The sequence below is a fragment of the Dipodomys merriami genome, unplaced genomic scaffold (assembly GCF_024711535.1).
Source record: "Dipodomys merriami isolate MVZ:Mamm:240054 unplaced genomic scaffold, mDipMer1.0.p SCAF_1, whole genome shotgun sequence".
Classification (NCBI taxonomy): Eukaryota; Metazoa; Chordata; class Mammalia; order Rodentia; family Heteromyidae; genus Dipodomys; species Dipodomys merriami.
Window position 1 is genome coordinate 2,309,980 of NW_027202270.1, and position 24,898 is coordinate 2,334,877.

A 24,898-nucleotide genomic window follows, 5' to 3' on the forward strand; every position below is an offset into this window, starting at 1 on the left:
GGTATGGGGTGGGTCTGGTGTGGGAGGTGGGTCTGGTGTGGAGGTGGGTCTGGTGTGTGGGGTGGGCCTGGTGTGTGAGGTGGGCCTGGTGTGGGGTGGGTCTGGTGTGTGAGGTGGGCCTGGTGTGTGAGGTTGGCCTGGTGTGGAGGTGGGTCTGGTGTGTGGGGTTGGCCTGGTGTGTGAGGTGGGCCTGGTATGTGAGGTTGGCCTGGTGTGGGGTGGGCCTGGTGTGTGAGGTGGGCCTGGTGTGTGAGGTGGGCCTGGTGTGGGAGGTGGGCCTGGTGTGTGAGGTGGGCCTGGTGTTTGAGGTGGGCCTGGTGTGGGGTGGGCCTGGTGTGTGAGGTGGGCCTGGTGTGTGGGGTGGGTCTGGTGTGTGAGGTGGGTCTGGTGTGTGAGGTGGGCCTGGTGTGGGAGGTGGGCCTGGTGTGTGAGGTGGGTCTGGTGTGTGAGGTGGGCCTGGTGTGTGGGGTGGGTCTGGTGTGTGAGGTGGGTCTGGTGTGTGAGGTGGGCCTGGTGTTTGAGGTGGGCCTGGTGTGGGGTGGGCCTGGTGTGTGAGGTGGGTCTGGTGTGTGAGGTGGGCCTGGTGTGTGGGGTGGGTCTGGTGTGTGAGGTGGGTCTGGTGTGTGAAGTGGGCCTGGTGTGTGGGGTGGGCCTGGTGTGTGGGGTGGGTCTGGTATGTGAGGTGGGCCTGGTGTGGAGGTGGGTCTGGTATGTTTGAGGTGGGCCTGGTGTGTGGGGTGGGCCTGGTGTGGGGTGGGCCTGGTGTGTGAGGTGGGTCTGGTGTGTGAGGTGGGCCTGGTGTGTGAGGTGGGCCTGGTGTGGGGTGGGTCTGGTGTGGAAGGTGGGTCTGGTGTGGAGGTGGGTCTGGTGTGTGGGGTGGGTCTGGTGTGTGGGAGGTGGGTCTGGTGTGTTGGAGGTGGGTCTGGTGTGTGAGGTGGGTCTGGTGTGGGGTGGGCCTGGTGTGGGAGGTGGGCCTGGTATGTGGGAGGTGGGTCTGGTGTGTGAGGTGGGCCTGGTGTGGGAGGTGGGCCTGGTGTGTGAGGTGGGCCTGGTGTGGGAGGTGGGTCTGGTGTGTGAGGTTGGCCTGGTGTGTGAGGTTGGCCTGGTGTGTGAGGTGGGTCTGGTGTGTGGGGTGGGTCTGGTGTGGAGGTGGGTCTGGTGTGTGAGGTGTGTCTGGTGTGGGAGGTGGGCCTGGTGTGTGAGGTGGGCCTGGTATGTGAGGTGGGTCTGGTGTGTGAGGTGGGTCTGGTGTGTGGGGTTGGCCTGGTGTGTGAGGTGTGTCTGGTGTGGGAGGTGGGCCTGGTGTGTGAGGTGGGCCTGGTGTGTGAGGTGTGTCTGGTGTGTGAGGTGGGTCTGGTGTGTGAGGTGGGTCTGGTGTGTGAGGTGGGCCTGGTGTGTGAGGTGTGTCTGGTGTGTGAGGTGGGTCTGGTGTGTGAGGTGGGCCTGGTGTGTGGGGTGGGCCTGGTGTGTGAGGTGTGTCTGGTGTGGGAGGTTGGCCTGGTGTGTGGGGTGGGTCTGGTGTGGTAGGTGGGCCTGGTGTGTGAGGTGTGTCTGGTGTGGGAGGTGGGTCTGGTGTGTGAGGTGGGCCTGGTGTGGGAGGTGGGTCTGGTGTGTGAGGTGGGCCTGGTGTGGGAGGTGGGCCTGGTGTGTGGGGTGGGTCTGGTGTGGGAGGTGGGTCTGGTGTGTGGGGTGGGCCTGGTGTGTGGGGTGGGTCTGGTGTGGTAGGTGGGCCTGGTGTGTGAGGTGGGCCTGGTGTGGGGGGTGGGCCTGGTGTGGGGGGTGGGCCTGGTGTGTGAGGTGGGTCTGGTGTGGGAGGTTGGCCTGGTGTGGGAGGTGGGCCTGGTGTGGGAGGTGGGCCTGGTGTGTGAGGTGGGTCTGGTGTGAGGTGGGCCTGGTGTGGAGGTGGGTCTGGTGTGTGAGGTGGGCCTGGTGTGTGAGGTGGGCCTGGTGTGTGGGGTGGGCCTGGTGTGGGGTGGGTCTGGTGTGGGGTGGGTCTGGTGTGTGAGGTGGGCCTGGTGTGTGAGGTGGGCCTGGTGTGTGGGGTGGGTCTGGTGTGTGGGGGGTGGGCCTGGTGTGTGGGGTGGGCCTGGTGTGGGAGGTGGGCCTGGTGTGGAGGTGGGCCTGGTGTGTGAGGTGGGCCTGGTGTGGGGTGGGTCTGGTGTGTGAGGTGGGTCTGGTGTGTGGGGTGGGCCTGGTGTGGGGTGGGCCTGGTGTGTGAGGTGGGCCTGGTGTGTGAGGTGGGTCTGGTGTGTGAGGTGGGCCTGGTGTGTGAGGTGGGTCTGGTGTGGAGGTGGGTCTGGTGTGTGAGGTGGGCCTTGTGTGGGAGGTGGGCCTGGTGTGTGAGGTGTGTCTGGTGTGGAGGTGGGTCTGGTGTGTGAGGTGTGTCTGGTGTGGGAGGTGGGCCTGGTGTGTGGGGTGGGTCTGGTGTGGGGTTGGCCTGGTATGTGAGGTGGTCTGGTGTGTGAGGTGTGTCTGGTGTGTGAGGTGGGCCTGGTGTTTGAGGTGGGCCTGGTGTGTGAGGTGGGTCTGGTGTGGGAGGTGGGCCTGGTGTGTGAAGTGGGTCTGGTATGTTTGAGGTGGGTCTTGTGTGTGAGGTGTGTCTGGTGTGTGAGGTGGGCCTGGTGTGGAAGGTTGGCCTGGTGTGCGAGGTGGGTCTGGTGTGTGAGGTGGGCCTGCTGTGGGGTTGGCCTGGTGTGTGGGGTGGGCCTGGTGTGGGAGGTGGGCCTGGTGTGTGGGAGGTGGGCCTGGTGTGTGGGAGGTGGGCCTGGTGTGGGAGGTGGGTCTGGTGTGTGGGGTGGGCCTGCTGTGCTTTGGCAGCCGCCCCAGCCATCCGGGGCCTACCTGGTCACCAGTGGACTGTCCCTACACACAGCAGAGGGCAGCCAGCCACGAACCCTGGGGTGGCCCAAGGTCATGGCATCACCAAACAACGCCACCTCAGGTTACCACCCCACTTGCAGGGAGCAGCCCTGCGGGACCACTGTGTAGTCCATGCAGGGAGTGTTCACTGTGCTCATCTGGGCCACCCAGGCCCAGGAGACTTCTTCCTTCTCTCCTCTTCCCTGGGGCTGCTTTACTTTTTCCTATTTGTCTCCATGCTTTCAATAGAAGAGGAAGTCACACTGGCTCTAAACAGTACTTCCTTTCCCTTACTCGTGTGTGTGTGTGTGTGTGTGTGTGTGTGTGTGTGTGTGTGTGTGTGTGTGTGTGTGTGTGTGTGTGTGTGTGTGTGTGTGTGTGTGTGTGTGTGTGTTGCATGCTGGGGCCTGAGGCTTGAGTTCGGGGTCTAGGCACTTTCCTTTAGCTTTTTTGCTCAAGGTTGGTGCTCTACCAAGTGGTACAGCCATAGCTCTACTTCAGCCTTTTGATGGCTATTTGGAGATGAGTTTCATGGGCTTTCCTGCCCCAGGTTGGCTTTGAACTGTGGTCCTCAGATTTCAGCTTCCTGAGTAGCTGGGATGTCAGGTGTGAGCCGCCAGCACCAGCAACCCCATAATACCCTTGTCGTGGTCCACTTTGTTAGGAAACTGGAGTCCAGCAGCAGGCTGGACTGGATCCCAACAGGCCAGTACTGATGATTGAAGCTGATTTTTGAGGGGCAACCAACCTTCGGTAAGAATGGAGGTTGTGGGAGGAGGTGGGGTTGGAGTTAGGCTTTTATGGAGGTCTGAGCAAGGAGACAGAGGTTACTTAGTTCAGTACAGGGGAGAAGACTACAGGTATGGGCAGAAACTTGGGTATCAGTCGGTTGTGGTTACAACCGTTAACATGGGGTATAGTTTGTATACATAGTGATAATTGACTCCCTTATTGTTAGGGAGAGAGGGAAGGGATTAACATTTAACCATAACACAGACGCTCATCCACAGTCTCCAAACAGCTCTAACTTAAATACACTTCGGGTAGTACCTTATACCTCTGTCTTGCCTTGTCTGTCTGACCTTTCCAGGAGCCAGTTCTCAGCCTTCTGAGTGTGGTGGAGGGGCGTTCCAACCCCTGAGCCCTTTCCCGTTCTCAGCTCGGCCTGGCCTCAGAGTTCCCGACAGGTTAGCCTCACAATGGAATGCTTATAGCCCGGCTTAAGTTGGATTGCACCAGGGATACATGGGGCGGGGTCAATCTTTCACCCTTCATTCTGCCCAATCAGCCTCCTGCCCGGCCGGCCCTGCGGTGAGCGCTGACATCAGTGGCTGCCTGCGGGGACAGAAGCTAGCAGAGGCCCTGGGCGGACGGGTGACGCTGCAGTCAATGGAGGGGGGTGACCAGGCCGGAGGCAGCGTTCTCTCCTTGCCCGTGGCTGTGCTGCCCAAGGCCCTGGCACCATCTTCCTTCACCTGGGGAGCCGGTTAGCCAGCCCACGGCCGTGGTGGTCCACGCCAACCGCAGAGGTCTGCTGGCTAAGCAGTCCACTGGAGTACAGCCACAGTCCGTGGCCTGACACAAGGGCAGCAACCACTGGCACTGCCTGGAGCAGGGAAGGCGCCAAGGACAAAGGCTTTGCCTGGGAGGTGCTGGGAACCCGAGCAGCCCGTGGCTGGCACAGCCCACTCAACGCTCCCCCTGCAGCCTGCTGCCCTCCCAGAGCCCAGGACAGACAGGACACGCGCAGTCACTGTGAGAGTCCTTTACTGCTTCCTGGTGACAGACCCCGTGCCTGACCAGGGTGAGAGAGGAGACGGGAGGCCGGGCCGGCCCGGGCAGGACCCGGCGAGCTCAGTTCCCCCCCAAATTATACTTTGGCTGTCAGGAGAGGCTAGCCAAACCTTCCTCGAAGGCCCCCTGCCCCTCTAGATCCGTACCCAGGGAACTTCCTTGGTGAGGAAGAGCCTTTGTGTGGATAAAGTTGCCCCAGGAAGCGGGAGGTGGCGGATTCCTGGCACCCTCTCCTCCAGGCTGGACCCTCGCTCCTTGTCTGGCGCCCCAGCCCCGGCCTCCCCTGAGCCTCTGTGGCGCCCCTGGTGGCAGCGGGGATGTAAAGGGTGGGGCGGGGCCCCTCTGGGCCAGAAGCGGACTTGAAAGCAGCACCGACCTCCCCAGGCCCAGCAGGGAGGCCCGGCCTCCGTGTCCATCACAGCTTGCCCGTCATTCAGTGTCCGTCGCCGCGCTGCGGAGGGAGGGCAGCGGCAGGAGGCGTGGTGGTGGAGGTGGCAGGTGCCCGAGGGCTCTGGGGGTGTCCGAGGTGCTGGGACCCCGGGGCAGCAGAGCATCGGCCCCCCTGCTCACGCCGTACCAAGGTGTCACCGGCGTTTGGTGTGGAGGCTCCAGAGACTAAGCCGTGTTCTCTGAGCTGTGCCATCTGGTGGTCTGGGCCGTTCCTCATGGCCTTGGGGGGGGGGGTACCCCGGGAGCCGCTCAGTGCTCCGGAGAGGGTCCAAAGGGCTGCGTCCACAGGGAGAGGTCCAGGAAGATGGTGGAGGCTCCGTGGTAGAGCCAGAGGCGGGGCAGGGCGCCGTGGCGGGCCCAGGCGTCCCGCACAGTGTCGTAGGCCTCCATCTCCACGCGGTAGTCGCCGTCCATGCCCTGCCAGCGGCCGCCCGTCACGTACAGCGTGTCGCCCAGCGGCACCAGGGCCCCGTTCTCATGCAGGCTGTGCTGGGACTGCACCTGCCGAGACTCAGAGTCAGGGTCTGCGCAGGGCCGGGACACAAGGAGGGGTCTGGGAAGGGGCAGGGGTGCGGGGAGAGGGGTCCGGGCAGGGGTGCCCTCTCCCAGAGCGCCCACTGGGACCTCCCAGGCTGACATTTCCACCCCGTAGAGTCAGAGGGGCCCCGGCAGGTGGGGGAACAGATGCCTGAGCCGGTGCTGCCTCCATCCAGCCTCCAGCGAGGCTGGGAAGACCCTGGACAGCTTCCTCAGAGGGGACATGGGGACAAGATGTGGCCCCGCCCCCGCAGACACCGGGGAGGGCTGAGCCCCCGCATGACCTCTGATTGACCCCTGGGTCCCATCCCCCCGCTGGCCAGCCTCCGCTCTGTGAGCGGTTGAGCCCAGGGTCTGCAGAGGCTGCGCGGCAACAGAGGCTCCCTGACGGAGCCTGGGGTTGTGGGGAAGGCTCTGTGTGGCCTCCACATGAAGAAAGTGGCCAGGGCCACCCCCTCCCCAAGCTCAAGGAGGGCCAAGGGTGGCCCTGCACGGCAGGGACCCCAGCCCGGCCTGGGGCCTGGGCCTGGTTGAAGCCAGCTGCAGTCCGGGTGGGAAGCTGCTGCACCTCTCCCTCTCCCGCCTCGGAACAGGATCAGGGGCCTCGGGCCAGCAGAGCCTTGGAGCCAGGGGCAGCTGTGGGCAGCTGTGGGCAGCAGGACACAGAGGCCTTGCTGCCACCAGGCAAGCTGGCTCAGGGCCTGGGGAGGCTGCAGGCAGGGGCTCAGCATGCAGCTGGGGACGAAGGCACACAGGAGGACAAAGGCCAGGCTGCGCCCCGTGCTGGTCTCTGCAGTGGCCACAGGCCACCCTATGGCCTGAGCCAGGGGTGGAAGAAGAGGGGCTGAGGGCTGAGAGTGGAGGCTGGCAGGCCCCCACACTCACAGCTCAGGGCCCCTCCCCAGCCGGACCTCCCCAGGACGCACGGCTCTGCTGCTCACAGGAAGGAGCTGCCGAGCCTGGATTTGATCTCCTAAAAGGAAGAAGCCCCCCACTCCAGGAAAATAGGCAGGCAGGGGATGGGACACAAGTGGTCACCAGCTCCTCCCCATCCCGCCTCCTGGGGACGGCCGGAGAGAGGCCCAAGGCCCCGTGGGGCACCCCCACCATGGCCTCCAGGCTGAGTTCTGCCAGGAAGGAGTCCCGGGGGGCAGCGGGAGGTGGGTACCCACCTTTTGCCACAGGTTGGCCCCGGGGTCATAGACATACACCTTCTTCGTGTTATCCCCGATGAGGTAGAGCGCCCCGTTCAGCGCGGCACAGCGCGGGGAGGACAGGTACTTGGGCAGGAAGGGCGAGGCGATCACGCCCCACGCATCTGTGGGGCACAGGTGCTTCAGCAGGGAGGCCGGGGGTCCCGGGCAGGCAAGCCCGGTGCACTGCCCCGTGTGGGAAGTCCCTCCACGCCTGTCTCTCAGTAAGACCAGGCAGCGGGAGTGCCCGAGAATCTCATCCTCAGGAAGGACGTGGGCCTGGAAACTCCATGAGCCAACCCAGCCCGACACACTCCCGGCCTTGACCTACGCTGCCCCCGGGGCGCTGCCTCAGCCCGCCCCACCCCTTCTGCAGGTCTGCGATCCTGCCAGCTCCTGGTCCAGGTCACTCTGAGTGCCACAAACACCGCTCACTGCACCACACTGCCCCTCACTGTCCTCACTGTCCTCACCATCCTCACTGCCCCTCACTGCCCCTCACTGTCCTCACTGTCCTCACTGTCCTCACTGCCCCTCACTGTCCTCACTGCCCCTCACTATCCTCACTGCCCCTCACTGTCCTCACTGCCCCTCACTGCCCCTCACTGTCCTCACTGTCCTCACTGTCCCTCACTGTCCTCACTGTCCTCACTGTCCTCACTGTCCTCACTGCCCCTCACTGTCCTCACTGCCCCTCACTGCCCCTCACTGTCCTCACTGTCCTCACTGTCCCTCACTGTCCTCACTGTCCTCACTGTCCTCACTGTCCTCACTGCCCCTCACTGTCCTCACTGCCCCTCACTATCCTCACTGCCCCTCACTGTCCTCACTGCCCCTCACTGCCCCTCACTGTCCTCACTGTCCTCACTGTCCCTCACTGTCCTCACTGTCCTCACTGTCCTCACTGCCCTCACTGTCCTCACTGTCCTCACTGTCCTCACTGTCCCTCACTGTCCTCACTGTCCTCACTGTCCTCACTACCCCTCACTGTCCTCACTGCCCCTCACTGCCCCTCACTGTCCTCACTGTCCTCACTGCCCCTCACTGTCCTCACTGTCCTCACTGTCCTCACTGTCCTCACTGCCCCTCACTATCCTCACTGCCCCTCACTGTCCTCACTGCCCCTCACTGCCCCTCACTGTCCTCACTGTCCTCACTGTCCCTCACTGTCCTCACTGTCCTCACTGTCCTCACCGTCCTCACTGTCCTCACTGTCCTCACTGTCCTCACTGTCCCTCACTGTCCTCACTGTCCTCACTGTCCTCACTGTCCCTCACTGTCCTCACTGTCCTCACTGCCCCTCACTGTCCTCACTGTCCTCACTGTCCTCACTGTCCTCACTGCCCCTCACTGTCCTCACTGCCCCTCACTGTCCTCACTGTCCTCACTGCCCCTCACTGTCCTCACTGTCCCTCACTGTCCCTCACTGCCCCTCACTGTCCTCACTGTCCTCACTGCCCCTCACTGTCCTCACTGTCCTCACTGTCCCTCACTGTCCTCACTGTCCTCACTGTCCTCACTGCCCCTCACTGTCCTCACTGCCCCTCACTGCCCCTCACTGTCCTCACTGTCCTCACTGTCCCTCACTGTCCTCACTGTCCTCACTGTCCTCACTGCCCTCACTGTCCTCACTGTCCTCACTGTCCTCACTGTCCCTCACTGTCCTCACTGTCCTCACTGTCCTCACTACCCCTCACTGTCCTCACTGCCCCTCACTGCCCCTCACTGTCCTCACTGTCCTCACTGTCCTCACTGTCCCTCACTGTCCTCACTGTCCCTCACTGTCCTCACTGTCCTCACTGTCCTCACTGTCCTCACTGTCCTCACTGTCCTCACTGTCCTCACCGTCCTCACTGCCCCTCACTGTCCTCACTGTCCCTCACTGTGCCTCACTGTCCTCACTGTCCTCACTGTCCTCACTGTCCCTCACTGTCCTCACTGTCCCTCACTGTCCTCACTGTCCTCACTGTCCTCACTGTCCCTCACTGTCCTCACTGTCCTCACTGTCCTCACTGTGCCTCACTGTCCTCACTGTCCCTCACTGTCCTCACTGCCCCTCACTGTCCTCACTGTCCTCACTGTCCTCACTGTCCTCACTGCCCCTCACTGTCCTCACTGCCCCTCACTGTCCTCACTGTCCTCACTGCCCCTCACTGTCCTCACTGTCCCTCACTGTCCCTCACTGCCCCTCACTGTCCTCACTGTCCTCACTGTCCCTCACTGTCCTCACTGTCCTCACTGTCCCTCACTGTCCCTCACTGTCCTCACTGTCCTCACTGTCCTCACTGCCCCTCACTGTCCTCACTGTCCTCACTGCCCCTCACTGTCCTCACTGCCCCTCACTGTCCTCACTGTCCTCACTGTCCCTCACTGTCCTCACTGTCCTCACTGTCTTCACCATCCTCACTGTCCTCACTGTCCCTCACTGTCCCTCACTGTCCTCACTGTCCTCACTGTCCCTCACTGTCCTCACTGTCCTCACTGTCTTCACCATCCTCACTGTCCTCACTGTCCCTCACTGTCCTCACTGTCCTCACTGTCCTCACTGCCCCTCACTGTCCTCACTGTCCTCACTGTCCTCACTGCCCCTCACTGTCCTCACTGTCCTCACTGTCCCTCACTGTCCTCACCGTCCTCACTGCCCCTCACTGCCCCTCACTGTCCTCACTGTCCTCACTGTCCTCACTGCCCCTCACTGTCCTCACTGCCCCTCACTATCCTCACTGCCCCTCACTGTCCTCACTGCCCCTCACTGCCCCTCACTGTCCTCACTGTCCTCACTGTCCCTCACTGTCCTCACTGTCCTCACTGTCCTCACTGCCCTCACTGTCCTCACTGTCCTCACTGTCCTCACTGTCCCTCACTGTCCTCACTGTCCTCACTGTCCTCACTACCCCTCACTGTCCTCACTGCCCCTCACTGCCCCTCACTGTCCTCACTGTCCTCACTGTCCTCACTGTCCCTCACTGTCCTCACTGTCCCTCACTGTCCTCACTGTCCTCACTGCCCTCATTGTCCTCACTGTCCTCACTGTCCTCACTGTCCTCACCGTCCTCACTGCCCCTCACTGTCCTCACTGTCCCTCACTGTGCCTCACTGTCCTCACTGTCCTCACTGTCCTCACTGTCCCTCACTGTCCTCACTGTCCCTCACTGTCCTCACTGTCCTCACTGTCCTCACTGTCCCTCACTGTCCTCACTGTCCTCACTGCCCCTCACTGTCCTCACTGTCCTCACTGTCCTCACTGTCCTCACTGCCCCTCACTGTCCTCACTGCCCCTCACTGTCCTCACTGTCCTCACTGCCCCTCACTGTCCTCACTGTCCCTCACTGTCCCTCACTGCCCCTCACTGTCCTCACTGTCCTCACTGTCCCTCACTGTCCTCACTGTCCTCACTGTCCCTCACTGTCCCTCACTGTCCTCACTGTCCTCACTGTCCTCACTGCCCCTCACTGTCCTCACTGTCCTCACTGCCCCTCACTGTCCTCACTGCCCCTCACTGTCCTCACTGTCCTCACTGTCCCTCACTGTCCTCACTGTCCTCACTGTCTTCACCATCCTCACGGTCCTCACTGTCCCTCACTGTCCCTCACTGTCCTCACTGTCCTCACTGTCCCTCACTGTCCTCACTGTCCTCACTGTCTTCACCATCCTCACTGTCCTCACTGTCCCTCACTGTTCTCACTGTCCTCACTGTCCTCACTGCCCCTCACTGTCCTCACTGTCCTCACTGTCCTCACTGCCCCTCACTGTCCTCACTGTCCTCACTGTCCCTCACTGTCCTCACCGTCCTCACTGCCCCTCACCGTCCTCACTGCCCCTCACCGTCCTCACTGTCCTCACTGTCCCTCACTGTCCTCACTGTCCTCACTGTCCTCACTGTCCCTCACTGTCCTCACTGCCCCTCACTGCCCCTCACTGTCCTCACTGTCCTCACTGTCCCTCACTGTCCTCACCGTCCTCACTGCCCCTCACCGTCCTCACTGCCCCTCACTGTCCCTCACTGTCCTCACTGTCCTCACTGTCCTCACTGTCCCTCACTGTCCTCACTGTCCCTCACTGTCCTCACTGTCCTCACTGCCCCTCACTTTCCTCACTGTCCTCACTGTCCTCACTGTCCTCACTGCCCCTCACTGTCCTCACTGTCCTCATTGTCCTCACTGTCCTCACTGTCCTCACTGTCCTCACTGTCCTCACTGCCCCTCACTGTCCTCACTGTCCCTCACTGTCCCTCACTGCCCCTCACTGTCCTCACTGTCCTCACTGCCCCTCACTGCCCCTCACTGTCCTCACTGTCCCTCACTGCCCCTCACTGTCCTCACTGTCCTCACTGCCCCTCACTGTCCTCACTGCCCCTCACTGTCCTCACTGTCCTCACTGTCCCTCACTGTCCTCACTGTCCTCACTGTCTTCACCATCCTCACTGTCCTCACTGTCCCTCACTGTCCCTCACTGTCCTCACTGTCCTCACTGTCCTCACTGTCCCTCACTGTCCTCACTGTCCTCACTGTCCTCACTGTCCCTCACTGTCCTCACTGTCCTCACTGTCCTCATTGCCCCTCACTGTCCTCACTGTCCTCACTGCCCCTCACTGTCCTCATTGTCCTCACTGTCCCTCACTGTCCTCACTGTCCTCACTGTCCTCACTGTCCCTCACTGTCCCTCACTGTCCTCACTGTCCTCACTGTCCTCACTGTCCCTCACTGTCCTCACTGTCCCTCACTGTCCTCACTGTCCTCACTGTCCTCACTGTCCCTCACTGTCCTCACTGTCCTCACTGTCCTCACTGCCCCTCACTGTCCTCACTGTCCTCACCATCCTCACTGCCCCTCACTGTCCCTCACTGTCCTCACTGTCCTCACTGTCCTCACTGCCCCTCACTGTCCTCACTGCCCCTCACTGTCCTCACTGTCCTCACTGTCCCTCACTGTCCTCACTGTCCTCACTGTCCTCACTGCCCTCACTGTCCTCACTGTCCTCACTGTCCTCACTGTCCCTCACTGTCCTCACTGTCCTCACTGTCCTCACTACCCCTCACTGTCCTCACTGCCCCTCACTGCCCCTCACTGTCCTCACTGTCCTCACTGTCCTCACTGTCCCTCACTGTCCTCACTGTCCCTCACTGTCCTCACTGTCCTCACTGTCCTCATTGTCCTCACTGTCCTCACTGTCCTCACTGTCCTCACCGTCCTCACTGCCCCTCACTGTCCTCACTGTCCCTCACTGTGCCTCACTGTCCTCACTGTCCTCACTGTACTCACTGTCCCTCACTGTCCTCACTGTCCCTCACTGTCCTCACTGTCCTCACTGTCCTCACTGTCCCTCACTGTCCTCACTGTCCTCACTGCCCCTCACTGTCCTCACTGTCCTCACTGTCCTCACTGTCCTCACTGCCCCTCACTGTCCTCACTGCCCCTCACTGTCCTCACTGTCCTCACTGCCCCTCACTGTCCTCACTGTCCCTCACTGTCCCTCACTGCCCCTCACTGTCCTCACTGTCCTCACTGTCCCTCACTGTCCTCACTGTCCTCACTGTCCCTCACTGTCCCTCACTGTCCTCACTGTCCTCACTGTCCTCACTGCCCCTCACTGTCCTCACTGTCCTCACTGCCCCTCACTGTCCTCACTGCCCCTCACTGTCCTCACTGTCCTCACTGTCCCTCACTGTCCTCACTGTCCTCACTGTCTTCACCATCCTCACTGTCCTCACTGTCCCTCACTGTCCCTCACTGTCCTCACTGTCCTCACTGTCTTCACCATCCTCACTGTCCTCACTGTCCCTCACTGTCCTCCTGTCCTCACTGTCCTCACTGCCCCTCACTGTCCTCACTGTCCTCACTGTCCTCACTGCCCCTCACTGTCCTCACTGTCCTCACTGTCCCTCACTGTCCTCACCGTCCTCACTGCCCCTCACCGTCCTCACTGTCCTCACTGTCCCTCACTGTCCTCACTGTCCTCACTGTCCTCACTGTCCCTCACTGTCCTCACTGCCCCTCACTGCCCCTCACTGTCCTCACTGTCCTCACTGTCCCTCACTGTCCTCACCGTCCTCACTGCCCCTCACCGTCCTCACTGCCCCTCACTGTCCCTCAGTGTCCTCACTGTCCTCACTGTCCTCACTGTCCCTCACTGTCCTCACTGTCCCTCACTGTCCTCACTGTCCTCACTGTCCCTCACTGTCCTCACTGCCCCTCACTGTCCTCACTGTCCTCACTGTCCTCACCGTCCTCACTGCCCCTCACTGTCCTCACTGTCCTCACTGTCCCTCACTGTCCTCACTGTCCTCACTGTCCTCACTGCCCCTCACTGTCCTCACTGTCCTCACTGCCCCTCACTGTCCTCACTGTCCCTCACTCTCCCTCACTGCCCCTCACTGTCCTCACTGTCCTCACTGTCCCTCACTGCCCCTCACTGTCCTCACTGTCCTCACTGCCCCTCACTGTCCTCACTGCCCCTCACTGTCCTCACTGTCCTCACTGTCCCTCACTGTCCTCACTGTCCTCACTGTCTTCACCATCCTCACTGTCCTCACTGTCCCTCACTGTCCCTCACTGTCCTCACTGTCCTCACTGTCCTCACTGTCCCTCACTGTCCTCACTGTCCTCACTGTCCCTCACTGTCCTCACTGTCCTCACTGTCCTCAATGCCCCTCACTGTCCTCACTGTCCTCACTGCCCCTCACTGTCCTCATTGTCCTCACTGTCCCTCACTGTCCTCACTGTCCTCACTGTCCTCACTGTCCCTCACTGTCCCTCACTGTCCTCACTGTCCTCACTGTCCTCACTGTCCCTCACTGTCCTCACTGTCCCTCACTGTCCTCACTGTCCTCACTGTCCTCACTGTCCCTCACTGTCCTCACTGTCCTCATTGTCCTCACTGCCCCTCACTGTCCTCACTGTCCTCACTGTCCTCACTGTCCTCACTGTCCTCACTGTCCCTCACTGTCCTCATTGTCCTCACTGTCCTCACTGTCCTCACTGCCCCTCACTGTCCTCACTGTCCTCACTGTCCTCACTGTCCCTCACTGTCCTCACTGTCCTCACTGTCCTCACCGTCCTCACTGCCCCTCACTGTCCTCACTGTCCTCACTGTCCTCACTGTCCCTCACTGTCCCTCACTGTCCTCACTGTCCTCACTGTCCTCACTGTCCCTCACTGTCCTCACTGTCCCTCACTGTCCTCACTGCCCCCACTGTCCTCACTGTCCTCACTGTCCTCACTGTCCCTCACTGTCCCTCACTGTCCTCACTGTCCTCACTGTCCTCACCGTCCTCACTGCCCCTCACTGTCCTCACTGTCCTCACTGTCCCTCACTGTCCCTCACTGCCCCTCACTGTCCTCACTGTCCTCACTGTCCTCACTGCCCCTCACTGTCCTCACTGTCCTCACCGTCCTCACTGTCCCTCACTGTCATCACTGTCCTCACTGTCCTCACTGTCCTCACTGTCCTCACCGTCCTCACTGCCCCTCACTGTCCTCACTCTCCTCACTGTCCTCACTGTCCTCACTGTCCCTCACTGTCCTCACTGCCCCTCACTGTCCTCACTGTCCTCACTGTCCCTCACTGCCCCTCACTGTCCTCACTGCCCCTCACTGTCCTCACTGTCCTCACTGCCCCTCACTGTCCTCACTGTCCCTCACTGTCCTCACTGTCCCTCACTGTCCTCACTGTCCTCACTGTCCCTCACTGTCCTCATTGCCCCTCACTGTCCCTCACTGTCCTCATTGCCCCTCACTGTCCCTCACTGTCCTCACTGTCCCTCACTGTCCCTCACTGTCCTCAGTCCTCACCGTCCTCACTGTCCTCACTGTCCCTCACTGTCCCTCACCGTCCTCACTGTCCTCACTGTCCCTCACCGTCCTCACTGTCCTCACTGTCCCTCACTGTCCTCACTGTCCTCACCGTCCTCACTGTCCTCACTGCCCGTCACTGTCCTCACTGTCCTCACTGTCCTCACCGTCCTCACCGTCCTCACTGCCCCTCACTGTCCTCACTGTCCTCACTGTCCTCACTGTCCCTCACTGTCCCTCACTGTCCTCACTGTCCTCACTGTCCTCACTGTCCCTCACTGTCCTCACTGTCCCTCACTGTCCTCACTGTCTCTCACTGTCCTCACTGTCCTCACTGCCCCTCACTGTCCTCACTGTCCTCACTGTCCTCACTGTCCCTCACTGTCCCTCACTGTCCTCACTGTCCTCACTGTCCTCACCGTCCTCACTGCCCCTCACTGTCCTCACTGTCCTCACTGTCCTCACTGTCCCTCACTGCCCCTCACTGTCCTCACTGTCCTCACTGTCCTCACTGCCCCTCACTGTCCTCACTGTCCTCACTGCCCCTCACTGTCCTCACTGTCCTCACTGTCCCTTACTGCCCCTCACTGTCCTCACTGCCCCTCACTGTCCTCACTGTCCTCACTGCCCCTCACTGTCCTCACTGTCCCTCACTGTCCTCACTGTCCTCACTGTCCTCACTGTCCCTCACTGTCCTCATTACCCCTCACTGTCCCTCACTGTCCTCATTGCCCCTCACTGTCCCTCACTGTCCTCATTGCCCCTCACTGTCCCTCACTGTCCTCACTGTCCCTCACTGACCCTCACTGTCCTCAGTCCTCACCGTCCTCACTGTCCTCACCGTCCTCAGTGTCCCTCACTGTCCCTCACCGTCCTCACTGTCCTCACTGTCCCTCACCGTCCTCACTGTCCTCACTGTCCCTCACTGTCCTCACTGTCCTCACTGTCCTCACTGTCCCTCACTGCCCCTCACTGTCCTCACTGTCCTCACTGTCCTCACTGTCCTCACTGTCCCTCACTGCCCCTCACTGTCCTCACTGTCCTCACTGCCCTCACTGTCCTCACTGTCCTCACTGTCCTCACTGTCCCTCACTGTCCTCACTGTCCTCACTGCCCCTCACTGTCCTCACTGTCCTCACTGTCCTCACTGTCCCTCACTGTCCCTCACTGTCCTCACTGTCCTCACCGTCCTCACTGCCCCTCACTGTCCTCACTGTCCCTCACTGTCCTCACTGTCCTCACTGTCCTCACTGTCCCTCACTGTCCTCACTGTCCTCACTGTCCTCACTGTCCCTCATTGTCCTCACTGCCCCTCACTGTCCTCACTGTCCCTCACTGTCCTCACTGTCCTCACTGTCCCTCACTGTCCTCACTGTCCCTCACTGTCCCTCACCGTCCTCACTGTCCTCACCGTCCTCACTGCCCCTCACTGTCCTCACCGTCCTCACCGTCCTCACTGTCCCCTCACTGCCCCTCACTGTCCTCACTGCCCCTCACTGTCCTCACTGTCCCTCACTGTCCTCACTGTCCTCACTGTCCTCACTGTCCCTCATTGTCCTCACTGTCCTCACTCTCCTCACTGTCCTCACTGTCCTCACTGTCCCTCATTGTCCTCACTGTCCTCACTGTCCCTCATTGTCCTCACTGTCCCTCACTGTCCTCACTGTCCCTCACTGCCCCTCACTGTCCTCACTGTCCACACTGTCCTCACTGCCCCTCACTGTCCCTCACTGTCCACACTGTCCTCACTGCCCCTCACTGTCCCTCACTGTCCTCATTGTCCTCACTGTCCTCACTGTTCCTCACTGTCCACACTGTCCTCATTGCCCCTCACTGTCCCTCACTGCCCCTCACTGTCCTCACTGCCCCTCACTGCCCCTCACTGTCCTCACTGCCCCTCACTGTCCCTCACTGTCCTCACTGTCCTCACTGCCCCTCACTGCCCCTCACTGTCCTCACTGTCCTCACTGTCCTCACTGCCCTTCACTGTCCTCACTGTCCTCACCGTCCTCACTGTCCTCACTGTCCCTCATTGTCCTCAGTGTCCCTCACTGCTCCTCACTGTCCTCACTGTCCTCACTGTCCCTCACTGTCCTCACTGTCCTCACTGTCCCTCACTGTCCTCACTGTCCCTCATTGTCCTCACTGTCCTCACTGTCCTCACTGTCCCTCACTGCCATGCACTGCCCACACTGGGAGGTGATTCTCTGGATTTCCAGGCTCTGGCCTCTCCCCGCGTGTCCACCCCTCCTCCCACGGATGAGGCCCTTGTAAGAGGTGTGAGGCCGCCTGCTTCCTGTCTCTGAGCCCTGGTGCCCCTCTCTCTTTTCTGAAACAGTACCGGGTCTTGAACTCAGGTCCTAGTTCCTGTCCCTGAGCTGAGTGGGCACTGTCTCCACTTCTTGCATCAGAGCTCCAATTCCAGTTTTTTTGGTGGTTAATTGGAGAAAAGAGCCTCGTGGACTCCTTCTAGGGCTGGCTTTTAACCTCAATCTCAGATCTCAGTCTCCTGAGTAGCTCGGATTCCAGGTGTGAGCCCGTGGGACTGTAGCCTTTCTGTGGGGGCCCGTGGGCCTGACCCTCCTGGCACGGGCCTTGGGGCGAGGGTGTCTGCGAGTCTGCCCACCTGTCACGGGGTTGTAGCACTGCAGGGCCAGAGCGTTGTACTTGCAGGCACTGGAGCCCACCAGGTAGAGCCGGCCCTGGCAGCTGGCGGCCGAGAAGTTGCTGACGTACTTGGTGGCGGGGCTGACGGGTGTCCAGCTGTCCGTGTAGGGGTCGTAGCTCTCGACCTCCACCACGTCCAGCGTGGTGCCTGTGGGGGTGGGGTTCCCGGCGGGATCAGGGTAGAAGGGGCTAAGGCAGAGGAAGGGGGCCTGCAAACTCAGGTCTAGGGCTTTCTAGGGTGCTGAGGACAACCAGGTGCCCAGCTGGGGAAAGGCAAGCGAAGGGTGGCGTGGCTCCAAGGCAGTGAGCCCAACTCACGCACGGGGGAGCTGGGGCTCTGGGAGGCCTGTGCCAAGAAGCGGTGGGAGTGGGCCCGTGCAACCAGGAGGGGTCTGCAGGGAGTCCCGTACTAAGCATGGGGACCCTTTTCTGTGGAAGGCCATTTGGATGTTTATTGTGTTTGTGGGCCGTACAAATTGCCGGTACAGGCAATAGCCCCTGAGAAGTGTGCGTGTCTGCCCGTCATGTGCCAGGTGATTTTGCAGGCCTTATGCAGTCCGCGGGCAGGACGGCTCCTGAGCTGTAGGCAGCCCAGGTCTCAGGGGTGTCAGGAGGGGGCTGGAGCAGGAAAGCACGTTTGCTCCCCTGTGGGTCTGACGTCAGCCTTTGAGGCCCTGGGGGCCCCGGCCTGCTGGGGCTCTGGGACTGTGTGTGCCATCTGATCTGTGGCCAAGAACCCAGCTGCCACCCAGGGCGAAGGGGTCAGCCAGGACAGACGGCACAGGTGGGGCTCAGAGCTGGGCTGGAACCTGGGGACTTTGGGGACCTCTACACTTCTCAATAGTCATTCACTTGGCAAGTTCCTTGCTGTGGAGCCCTGTGTTAGGCCTGACAGATGACAACAACAGAAAGGCCCCCGGGGACTTCCCACCCAGGGCCCACCCCGGTGGCTTTGGGCTAGGGCCAGGCTTGTCTGGAATGGTCTGGTTCTCCTTCCCAGGGACTTGAAGCCTCCGTCGGCACAAACTGTCCTGCTCGTTCTGTCCCAAGACCTCGGGAGCACAGAGCTAGCTACCTAGCCTGCCCTCCCCATGGATTCTGAGAGCCCACGGGGGGGGGGGCTAGTGTGGGGCTCACTGGTCCCCCAGGGCGCCCTGGGGGGTGAAGGGAGAGGCTCATGCCGCAGGAAGGAGAGGCCCCTAGAGCCCAGCGGTGGGGAGCGAGGCCTCACCTCCGATGGCGTAGATCTCGCCGTTGAGCGCGGCGCTGGCGTGGTTGGTGCGGGCCTTCAGCATGGGTGCCACGGGCTTCCACGCTGCCTCCTTCAGGGGGAAGCACCAGGCCTGGGTGGTCGACCAGGTGTCAGTCTTGGTGCCCCGGGAGCCGCCTGCCAGGAGAGGTTTTGGAGTTTCTGGGCCTGCGGAGGCTGAGCCCCGAAGCCCCTCCGTCCGCCCTCCATGCCAGGCTGTGATTGCAAAGGTGTTGAACATGCCAGTCCCTGGGCCCGGGGTAAGACTGTGGGTGGCATCTACTATGAGACAAGTGTTGTTACCCCATCAGGAGAAACTTCCTCCCTCAACCAAATCTTATAGGGACTTTAACTCCTCAATACTGAGAAGCAGAGAGAGGCCCCATACTCAGTGCTTCCTGGGAGGCCTGGCTTTGGGGCCCTGTAGAGCCGGCCTGGGCCTTCAAACCATGAGCACCCACCAGTACACACTGGATTTACACCTCCCGGCCCTCATGGGGGAAGGCCTGGGGTCTTGGCTGCCTCAGGGGTCCCGCTGGGTGGGCAGTGCTGGTGTCCGGGGTCCTCGCTGGGCCAGGCACTGGCCAGGCATCCTGGAAGCTGCCCCTGGCTGCCCACCTGTGACGTAGACGTCGTTGTTGAGCGCCGCCAGCGAGAAGCCCCACTTGTGGTAGTCGGGGAAGTCCGGGAGAGCCATCCACCTCCCTGGAGGATGGGACGGGCGGGGGTCAGCGTGGCTTTGCCTCGTGCTGGCTGCAGAAGTGACCCACTCACCAGTGGGGAAGGGCATGGCAGGATCCGCTGGCCACCAAGGTGAGGGCATCACCCGGGAGACGTGCCAGAGCCAGCCCTGAGGCTCACCTTACCCCCTGCCGTCCACAGCACCCCTCAGTGCCCGGATGAAGACTGGACACAGGATGGCACCCAGGCTGTAGGTCCACCCTGGCCTGGAGTGGACCGTTCAGCCTGGGTCTAAGTCCCTCAGCCAGGAGGGGCGTGGGCTATCACTGTGGTATGATGCCCGTGTCCCTCATCCCTGGTTCATTCGTCCATCCTGGGTCCCTGCTGTGTGCATGAGGCCGCGAAGGAACCAACCAACCCCCAGCCCCCATGCCTCCACATACCCAGCCTCAGTCTCCGCCCCGCCCCCACATGCCGTGGGGGTAACCGCGGCCGCCCCGGAAGGTGTGCTAGTGGCTAGAGCAGGGCGATGGGCCAAGGTGGAGCTGCCTTCCTGCTGCTTCCCAGGGTGAACTGAAGCAGGGATAAGAGAACACTCGGGAAGATAGCAACGTGAGCCTGCAACCAGGGGAGGCGTGGCGGAAGTCCCCGGGACGCTCTGTTGTTTTAGACTGTTTCCAGGACATTGGGATTCCAGGCTCATGGTGAGCAGAGCTGGTGCTGTGGGCAGGGACGGAGTGTCCCTGACTCATGGCTGTGTCACCCAGGGGGGATGGCCCAGCCGCTGGCGGCCACCGCTGCCAGCCAGCTGCTCCCCTGATGTCACCCTGGATCGCCTCTGCCCCAGATGGCCACCTCAGCCCTCCTCCTGCCAGGCCAGCGGCAGATGTCCCCCATAGCCGGTGACCGGCCTCTGCCCAGAATACCACCAGCCCTCACCAGACTTCCCCAAGCACGGGGAAAATGAGACAGAGTCCACTGTGGGGGACACAGGCTCCAGGGCCCCTGCCCTCGGCTCAGGCCCGCCCATGCACAGGGAGAAAACAGAGGGCTGCCCAGGGAGGTCAGCACCTGGCCAAGGGCCAGTTGGAACCCTGCTGTGGTTGACCCTCAACCTGAGTTCTCACTTGTGGGCTTCCCGCCCACACGCCCTGTTCTCCATTTCTCACGAGACCTTCCTCCTCTCATGGATACACAAGACACCAGAACGAAAGCAGCGGCTCAGGCCACCCTCCTCGTGCGGCACGGTGAGCAGGAGAGCTCTGTCCTGGCCCCAGGACCCAATGAACCAGCGGGCCTCCCTCTCCCTGAAGACAGCTGCTCCACCACCCAGGCCCGCTCAGCCTTCCCTCCATGGCCTGCGGTGTCCTAGGAAGTCCCGTGAAAATCACCAGGCACCCGGGACAGGGACTGGGGTGGGTCCCCTGTGTCTGGGCACCTTTCTGGCCCTGCCCACTCGCAGGCATGCCTCCCCCGTGGGCGTGACCGTGCGTGGGGTGGTGCAGCAGGTACTCACTGGCCTTGGTGTTGTAGAACGCGAAGTTCCCGAGGCGGGGGGCGGGGTCTTCGCTGCCCTCCTCCTCCTCTTCCATGGCCTGCCCACCCACCACCACCAGCACCTCCTGCAGCTTCTGTTGCAGGCCAGGCAGCACCTGTGGGCGGGAGCCGGGTCAGAGCGGCCGGCAGAGGCCCACCAGGGGGGTTCTGTGTCGGTGCCTGTGTGTGGGCTGGGCAGGCCTCCACACATGCATGCATACACACACACATGCACACGTATGTGTGCACATGGGCTTGTGTGCATGCATGTGTGTGAACGCCCTGGCTGGGCCAGCAGCTGCGTAGCTGTGGGGAGCACTCTTTGCCCACCCTGGAGCCACTCATTCCCGCATACACCCTTCAGAGACCCTAGAGCCGGTGCTCAGGCCCCTCCATGAGTCCCTGTCTCCAGGTCCCCCGCTCCCTCCCAGCCTGCCGGGGAGCCTCGGCTCAGTGGGCTCAGCAGCCTAGGTCTGCATGGGTCGTGTGGCTGGCGCTGTCCCGGCTACAGGCCCTTCTCTGGGTGTCCAGGCCTCCCACCCTTAATAAGTACAAGATGACGAAGAGGACGTCCAGCGGGCAGGCCGCCCGGGAGCTCCAGCGACTGGCGACCAAGTGGAGGCCAGGGTTAGGCTTTGCTGCATCCACTGTCCACACTCCACGGGGCCTGTGGCTGCCTACATGTCCACCCCCCAGGCTCTGGGCAGGCTGCTGGCCGCTGCCCTCCACCGGCATCTCGACGTGGCCACACCTGAGCCTGTTGTTCCACGAGGACCTGCCCCACACCAGTCTGCTGCCATCACAAACGGAAGGACCTTTAAGGGCTTGGTGCGCACCTTCAGATGCAGCTTCCATGGCCTCTGAGCCCCCGCTACCCCACCTTCCTTGATGGTGTTTCCTTCCTATCTCCCGCCAAGCTCCTGCCCCCACTCCAGGGCCCAGTTCCAATGCCACTTCCTCCAGAGAGCCCGCCCCGAGCCCAGCCTCCCCAGGCTGTCCCCACCCAGGGCTGGCTGGTCTGCTCTGCTTTCGGTCAGTTTCTAGGTTCATCCCTACTGAGTCCTGGGCTCCTTCAGGCCAGGGACCCTTCCGGTTCCCCTCCCTAAGCCCCACAGTCTGTGAATGGTGATGCCGTCACATGACACTAACTTGAGGCGCGGTGGTGCAAGGTCGCAGGGTGCTTTGGATCCTGAGAGCCCTCCCATGCCTCACTCACCTCACTCCGGCCCTGGGCCAGGGCCTGCCGGCATGCCTCTGACCCCTGGATCAGGGGCTCCGTGGCCAGCAGCTGCTGCACGCAGGTCCCGGGCACGGCGTCCAGGCGCACCAGGCTAAGGAGCTCAGGCAGGTGGGCGGCCCGGGCCTGGGGGTCGTGGCGCACCCAGCGCAGCAAAGCCTCGAGCCGGCTCTGCTCTGGCTGTGCCTGAAGCAGGTCGCTGGCCAGACAGGCTGCCAGCCGCTCCCGGGACAGCTGCAGGAACTCCTCCTCCTGGGCCACAGCCTCAAAGTTCTCCCGCAGGAAGGCCCAGGCCTTCGCGGCCACACCCGGCAGCCCCTGCTGCTCCCCAAACTCACAGATGCCCAGGCAGTTGGTGGCATCCAGCTGCTGCTGGAGGTAGCGGCCGCAGACCTTCTGCACGGCGGGGAAGTGGAGGTGGGAGGCGGTGCGCGTCAGCGCCTCCACGTTGCTCTGCGTGATGGTCAGCCGGCCCGTGTACACGAAGTCCACCAGCTGTCCCACCACATCCGGCTCCACGTCCCGCAGCTCCACGCGTGCAGAGAAGCTCTCGGCGAAGTCTCCAGCAAACATGGCGTAGAAGTAGGGGCTGCTCAGTGCCAGGAGGCCGCGGTGGCAGGGCAGCTCCCGGCCACGCACCAGCAGCGTGACGTCCGCCAGCTTGGGCAGGGCACGCAGCCGCTGCAGGCCGTCCAGCATGTCCTGGGCGTGAGAGGGCAGCTGGAAGTCCAGGTCATCCATGTTCCGCACCATGGCGCTGTGCCGTGGGGGCTCTGTGTAGTGCTGTGGGTCTGTCTATCTGCCCAGTGCCTGAGGCCACTCTGAGCAACTAGGGAGGAAGAGAGCAGCATCAGACGGGAGCCAGTCTCATTCCCCCCTCCCCGTCCCCCCTCCCCGTCCCCCCCTCCCCGTACCTATCATCTGCCATTCCTGCCCCATTCATCCAGGCCCAAGTCCTTCGAGGCAGACCGTGTGCCGCCCCTTCTTTCAGGGAGCACGCTGAGGCTCAGAGGGCCAGGTAGGCAGGCAGAACAGGGCCTCCTTACCCTGCGGGGCTGCACGGCGCAGACCCAGAGCACAGAGCAAGAGCCTCAATTCCAGACCCAACATTCCTGGGCAGGCCGTGGGAGTGATTCCAGATTTCCTGCCTCACTGGTTTCCTGACCTGCCTAGGTGACCTTGCTGACCTTGGGTGAGCCACGCCCCTCTCTGATGGAGAGGCTGAGGCTAAGGGGCCTCGATCACCAGGCCTCCCTTGAAGCCCCTGCACATACAGTGTACCCCACCTACCAGGACACAGCTCGGGCCTCTCCCTGCACTGACCCCTAAGTCCAACGACTGTCCCATCAGATAAAAGCTATCATTAACAGTAAACTGAGGCACAGAAGCACTGCTCACGATCACACAGCCAGGTAATGGGGAAGCTTGGTCCATGGCTAAGAGCAGGTTACACAAGGTACAACCTGAGGTCGTTTCCAGAGAGAAACTTCACACGGCAGAGCCCGTGATGTCAGTCACAGCCTGCCGCCGGGCTGGTTGATGCTGTGCAGTTAATTTGCGTATGCCTAGGTATTTTCCCCTAAGAAAACTGTTCCTCAAACGGTGTAGGAAGCCTTCCGCCCTGGGCGCCACGGTGCCGGGGCTCCACAGAGGCATATGACCACCAGGGGGCGCCTCGCAGCACTGTGGGCAATGGTGGAATGCCAGGGGCGGAGCGGTGTCAAATGTCACAGCCCCCCCACCCCCCCCACTGTGGAGCTGGTAAACCGCTGAGTCTGCGGCAAGGGAGGCAAGGGATGGGCAGGGAGAGGGCGTGGGGGCAGGAGCCTGGTCCCCCCCTGCCCCGCCCCGCCCCGGGGCGCTCTGCTGCCCACAGAGCCAAGAAATGTCCCAGGGGCTGACTTAGGCCTTCCAGGGAGCAGCCTGGGCACATGCCCACACAGGACAGCATTGGAAGCCACAGTCGCAGTACAAGGCCAGCCGCGGCTGGGTGTCCACCTCCTGATCCCCCGGGGCCTCTGTGGGGCAGGCCAGTAGGTTAACGGGGGACCTTGCTCCCAGCCACCGCCCACAGATCTCACATCCCCCGCCATTGCTGCGCTGCCTCTGGGCCGCGATGGTGGCTGCCAGGCAAGAGTGCCCAGCTCTCCATGAGGGGTCTCCCGCTCCCTCATACCTGCCGCCCAGAGGTCCTAGCACGGGAGGAGGCTCCGGGGATCTCAGGGCCCCTCCCTGGCCGTCCAGGAGGCGAGGGTGGCCGGGAAGGACAGCGAGGAGTCTTAGCCCGGCTGGAGTCCCAGGGCTCCCATCTCTCCGGGATTGGTTTTCCAGCCAGGACATGAGGAAGTGTGCCCGCCCCCCCCCTCCCCGGCCCACCCCTCGGCATGGCCTAGCCAGCGGGCTTTGTCCAAAGTATTCAGCCCTGTGGCTCCCAGGCTGCCCGGCTGCCCTTGTGGCTGCCTGCCTGTATCAAGGCCACCTGGCTTGTCACTCCCTCCCCCCAGAGCCCCCAGCCTACCTCTCAGTGGACTCTGGGCCCCTCGCTGAGATGGGAGTCCTGAGGACAGGACTGGAGGCAAGGTGCAGAGCGTGGAGGCCGGCTGGGCTGAGCTGAGCTGGGCTGGGCTGGGCTGGGCTGGGCTGGGCTGGGCTGGGCTGGGCTGGGCTGGGCTGAGCTGAGCTGAGCTGGGCTGGGCTGGGCTGAGCTGGGCTGGGCTGGGCTGGGCTGGGCTGGGCAGCCACGCGGGGGCCAGGGGTATTTTTAGCCTTTGTCTGCACAGGAGGGGGGTGCAGAGGGTGGAGCTGGGTGACAGCGCTGCAGCCCTTGCTCTGAAAGCTCACAGTCCACATGTTGTCTAAGGGTCTGGGTCTCTGGGTGTCTGAGGGCCTTCCAGGAGCTTCTGGG

The 24,898-nt window shown here is 62.1% G+C and overlaps 1 protein-coding gene across 2 annotated transcripts; it reads right to left on the minus strand.

Annotated features, from left to right (window-relative positions):
* Positions 1-4,608: 4,608 nt before the first annotated feature.
* On the minus strand, positions 4,609-24,591 carry Klhl30 (kelch like family member 30). 2 transcript variants are annotated; one of them, XM_070019721.1, is made up of 8 exons: positions 24,512-24,591; positions 21,973-22,822; positions 20,737-20,872; positions 19,158-19,244; positions 18,522-18,677; positions 17,250-17,438; positions 6,813-6,958; positions 4,609-5,604 (listed from the first exon to the last, which is right to left on the minus strand). In XM_070019721.1, the coding sequence occupies exons 2-8, from the start codon at positions 22,744-22,746 to the stop codon at positions 5,353-5,355; spliced, it is 1,740 nt and encodes a 579-aa protein (XP_069875822.1). In that variant the 5' UTR covers positions 22,747-22,822; positions 24,512-24,591; the 3' UTR covers positions 4,609-5,352. The 2 variants fall into 2 exon arrangements, with proteins under 2 accessions (XP_069875822.1, XP_069875911.1); XM_070019810.1 differs by lacking the exon at positions 24,512-24,591 and adding an exon at positions 24,170-24,238.
* Between the last annotated feature and the right edge of the window lie 307 nt (positions 24,592-24,898).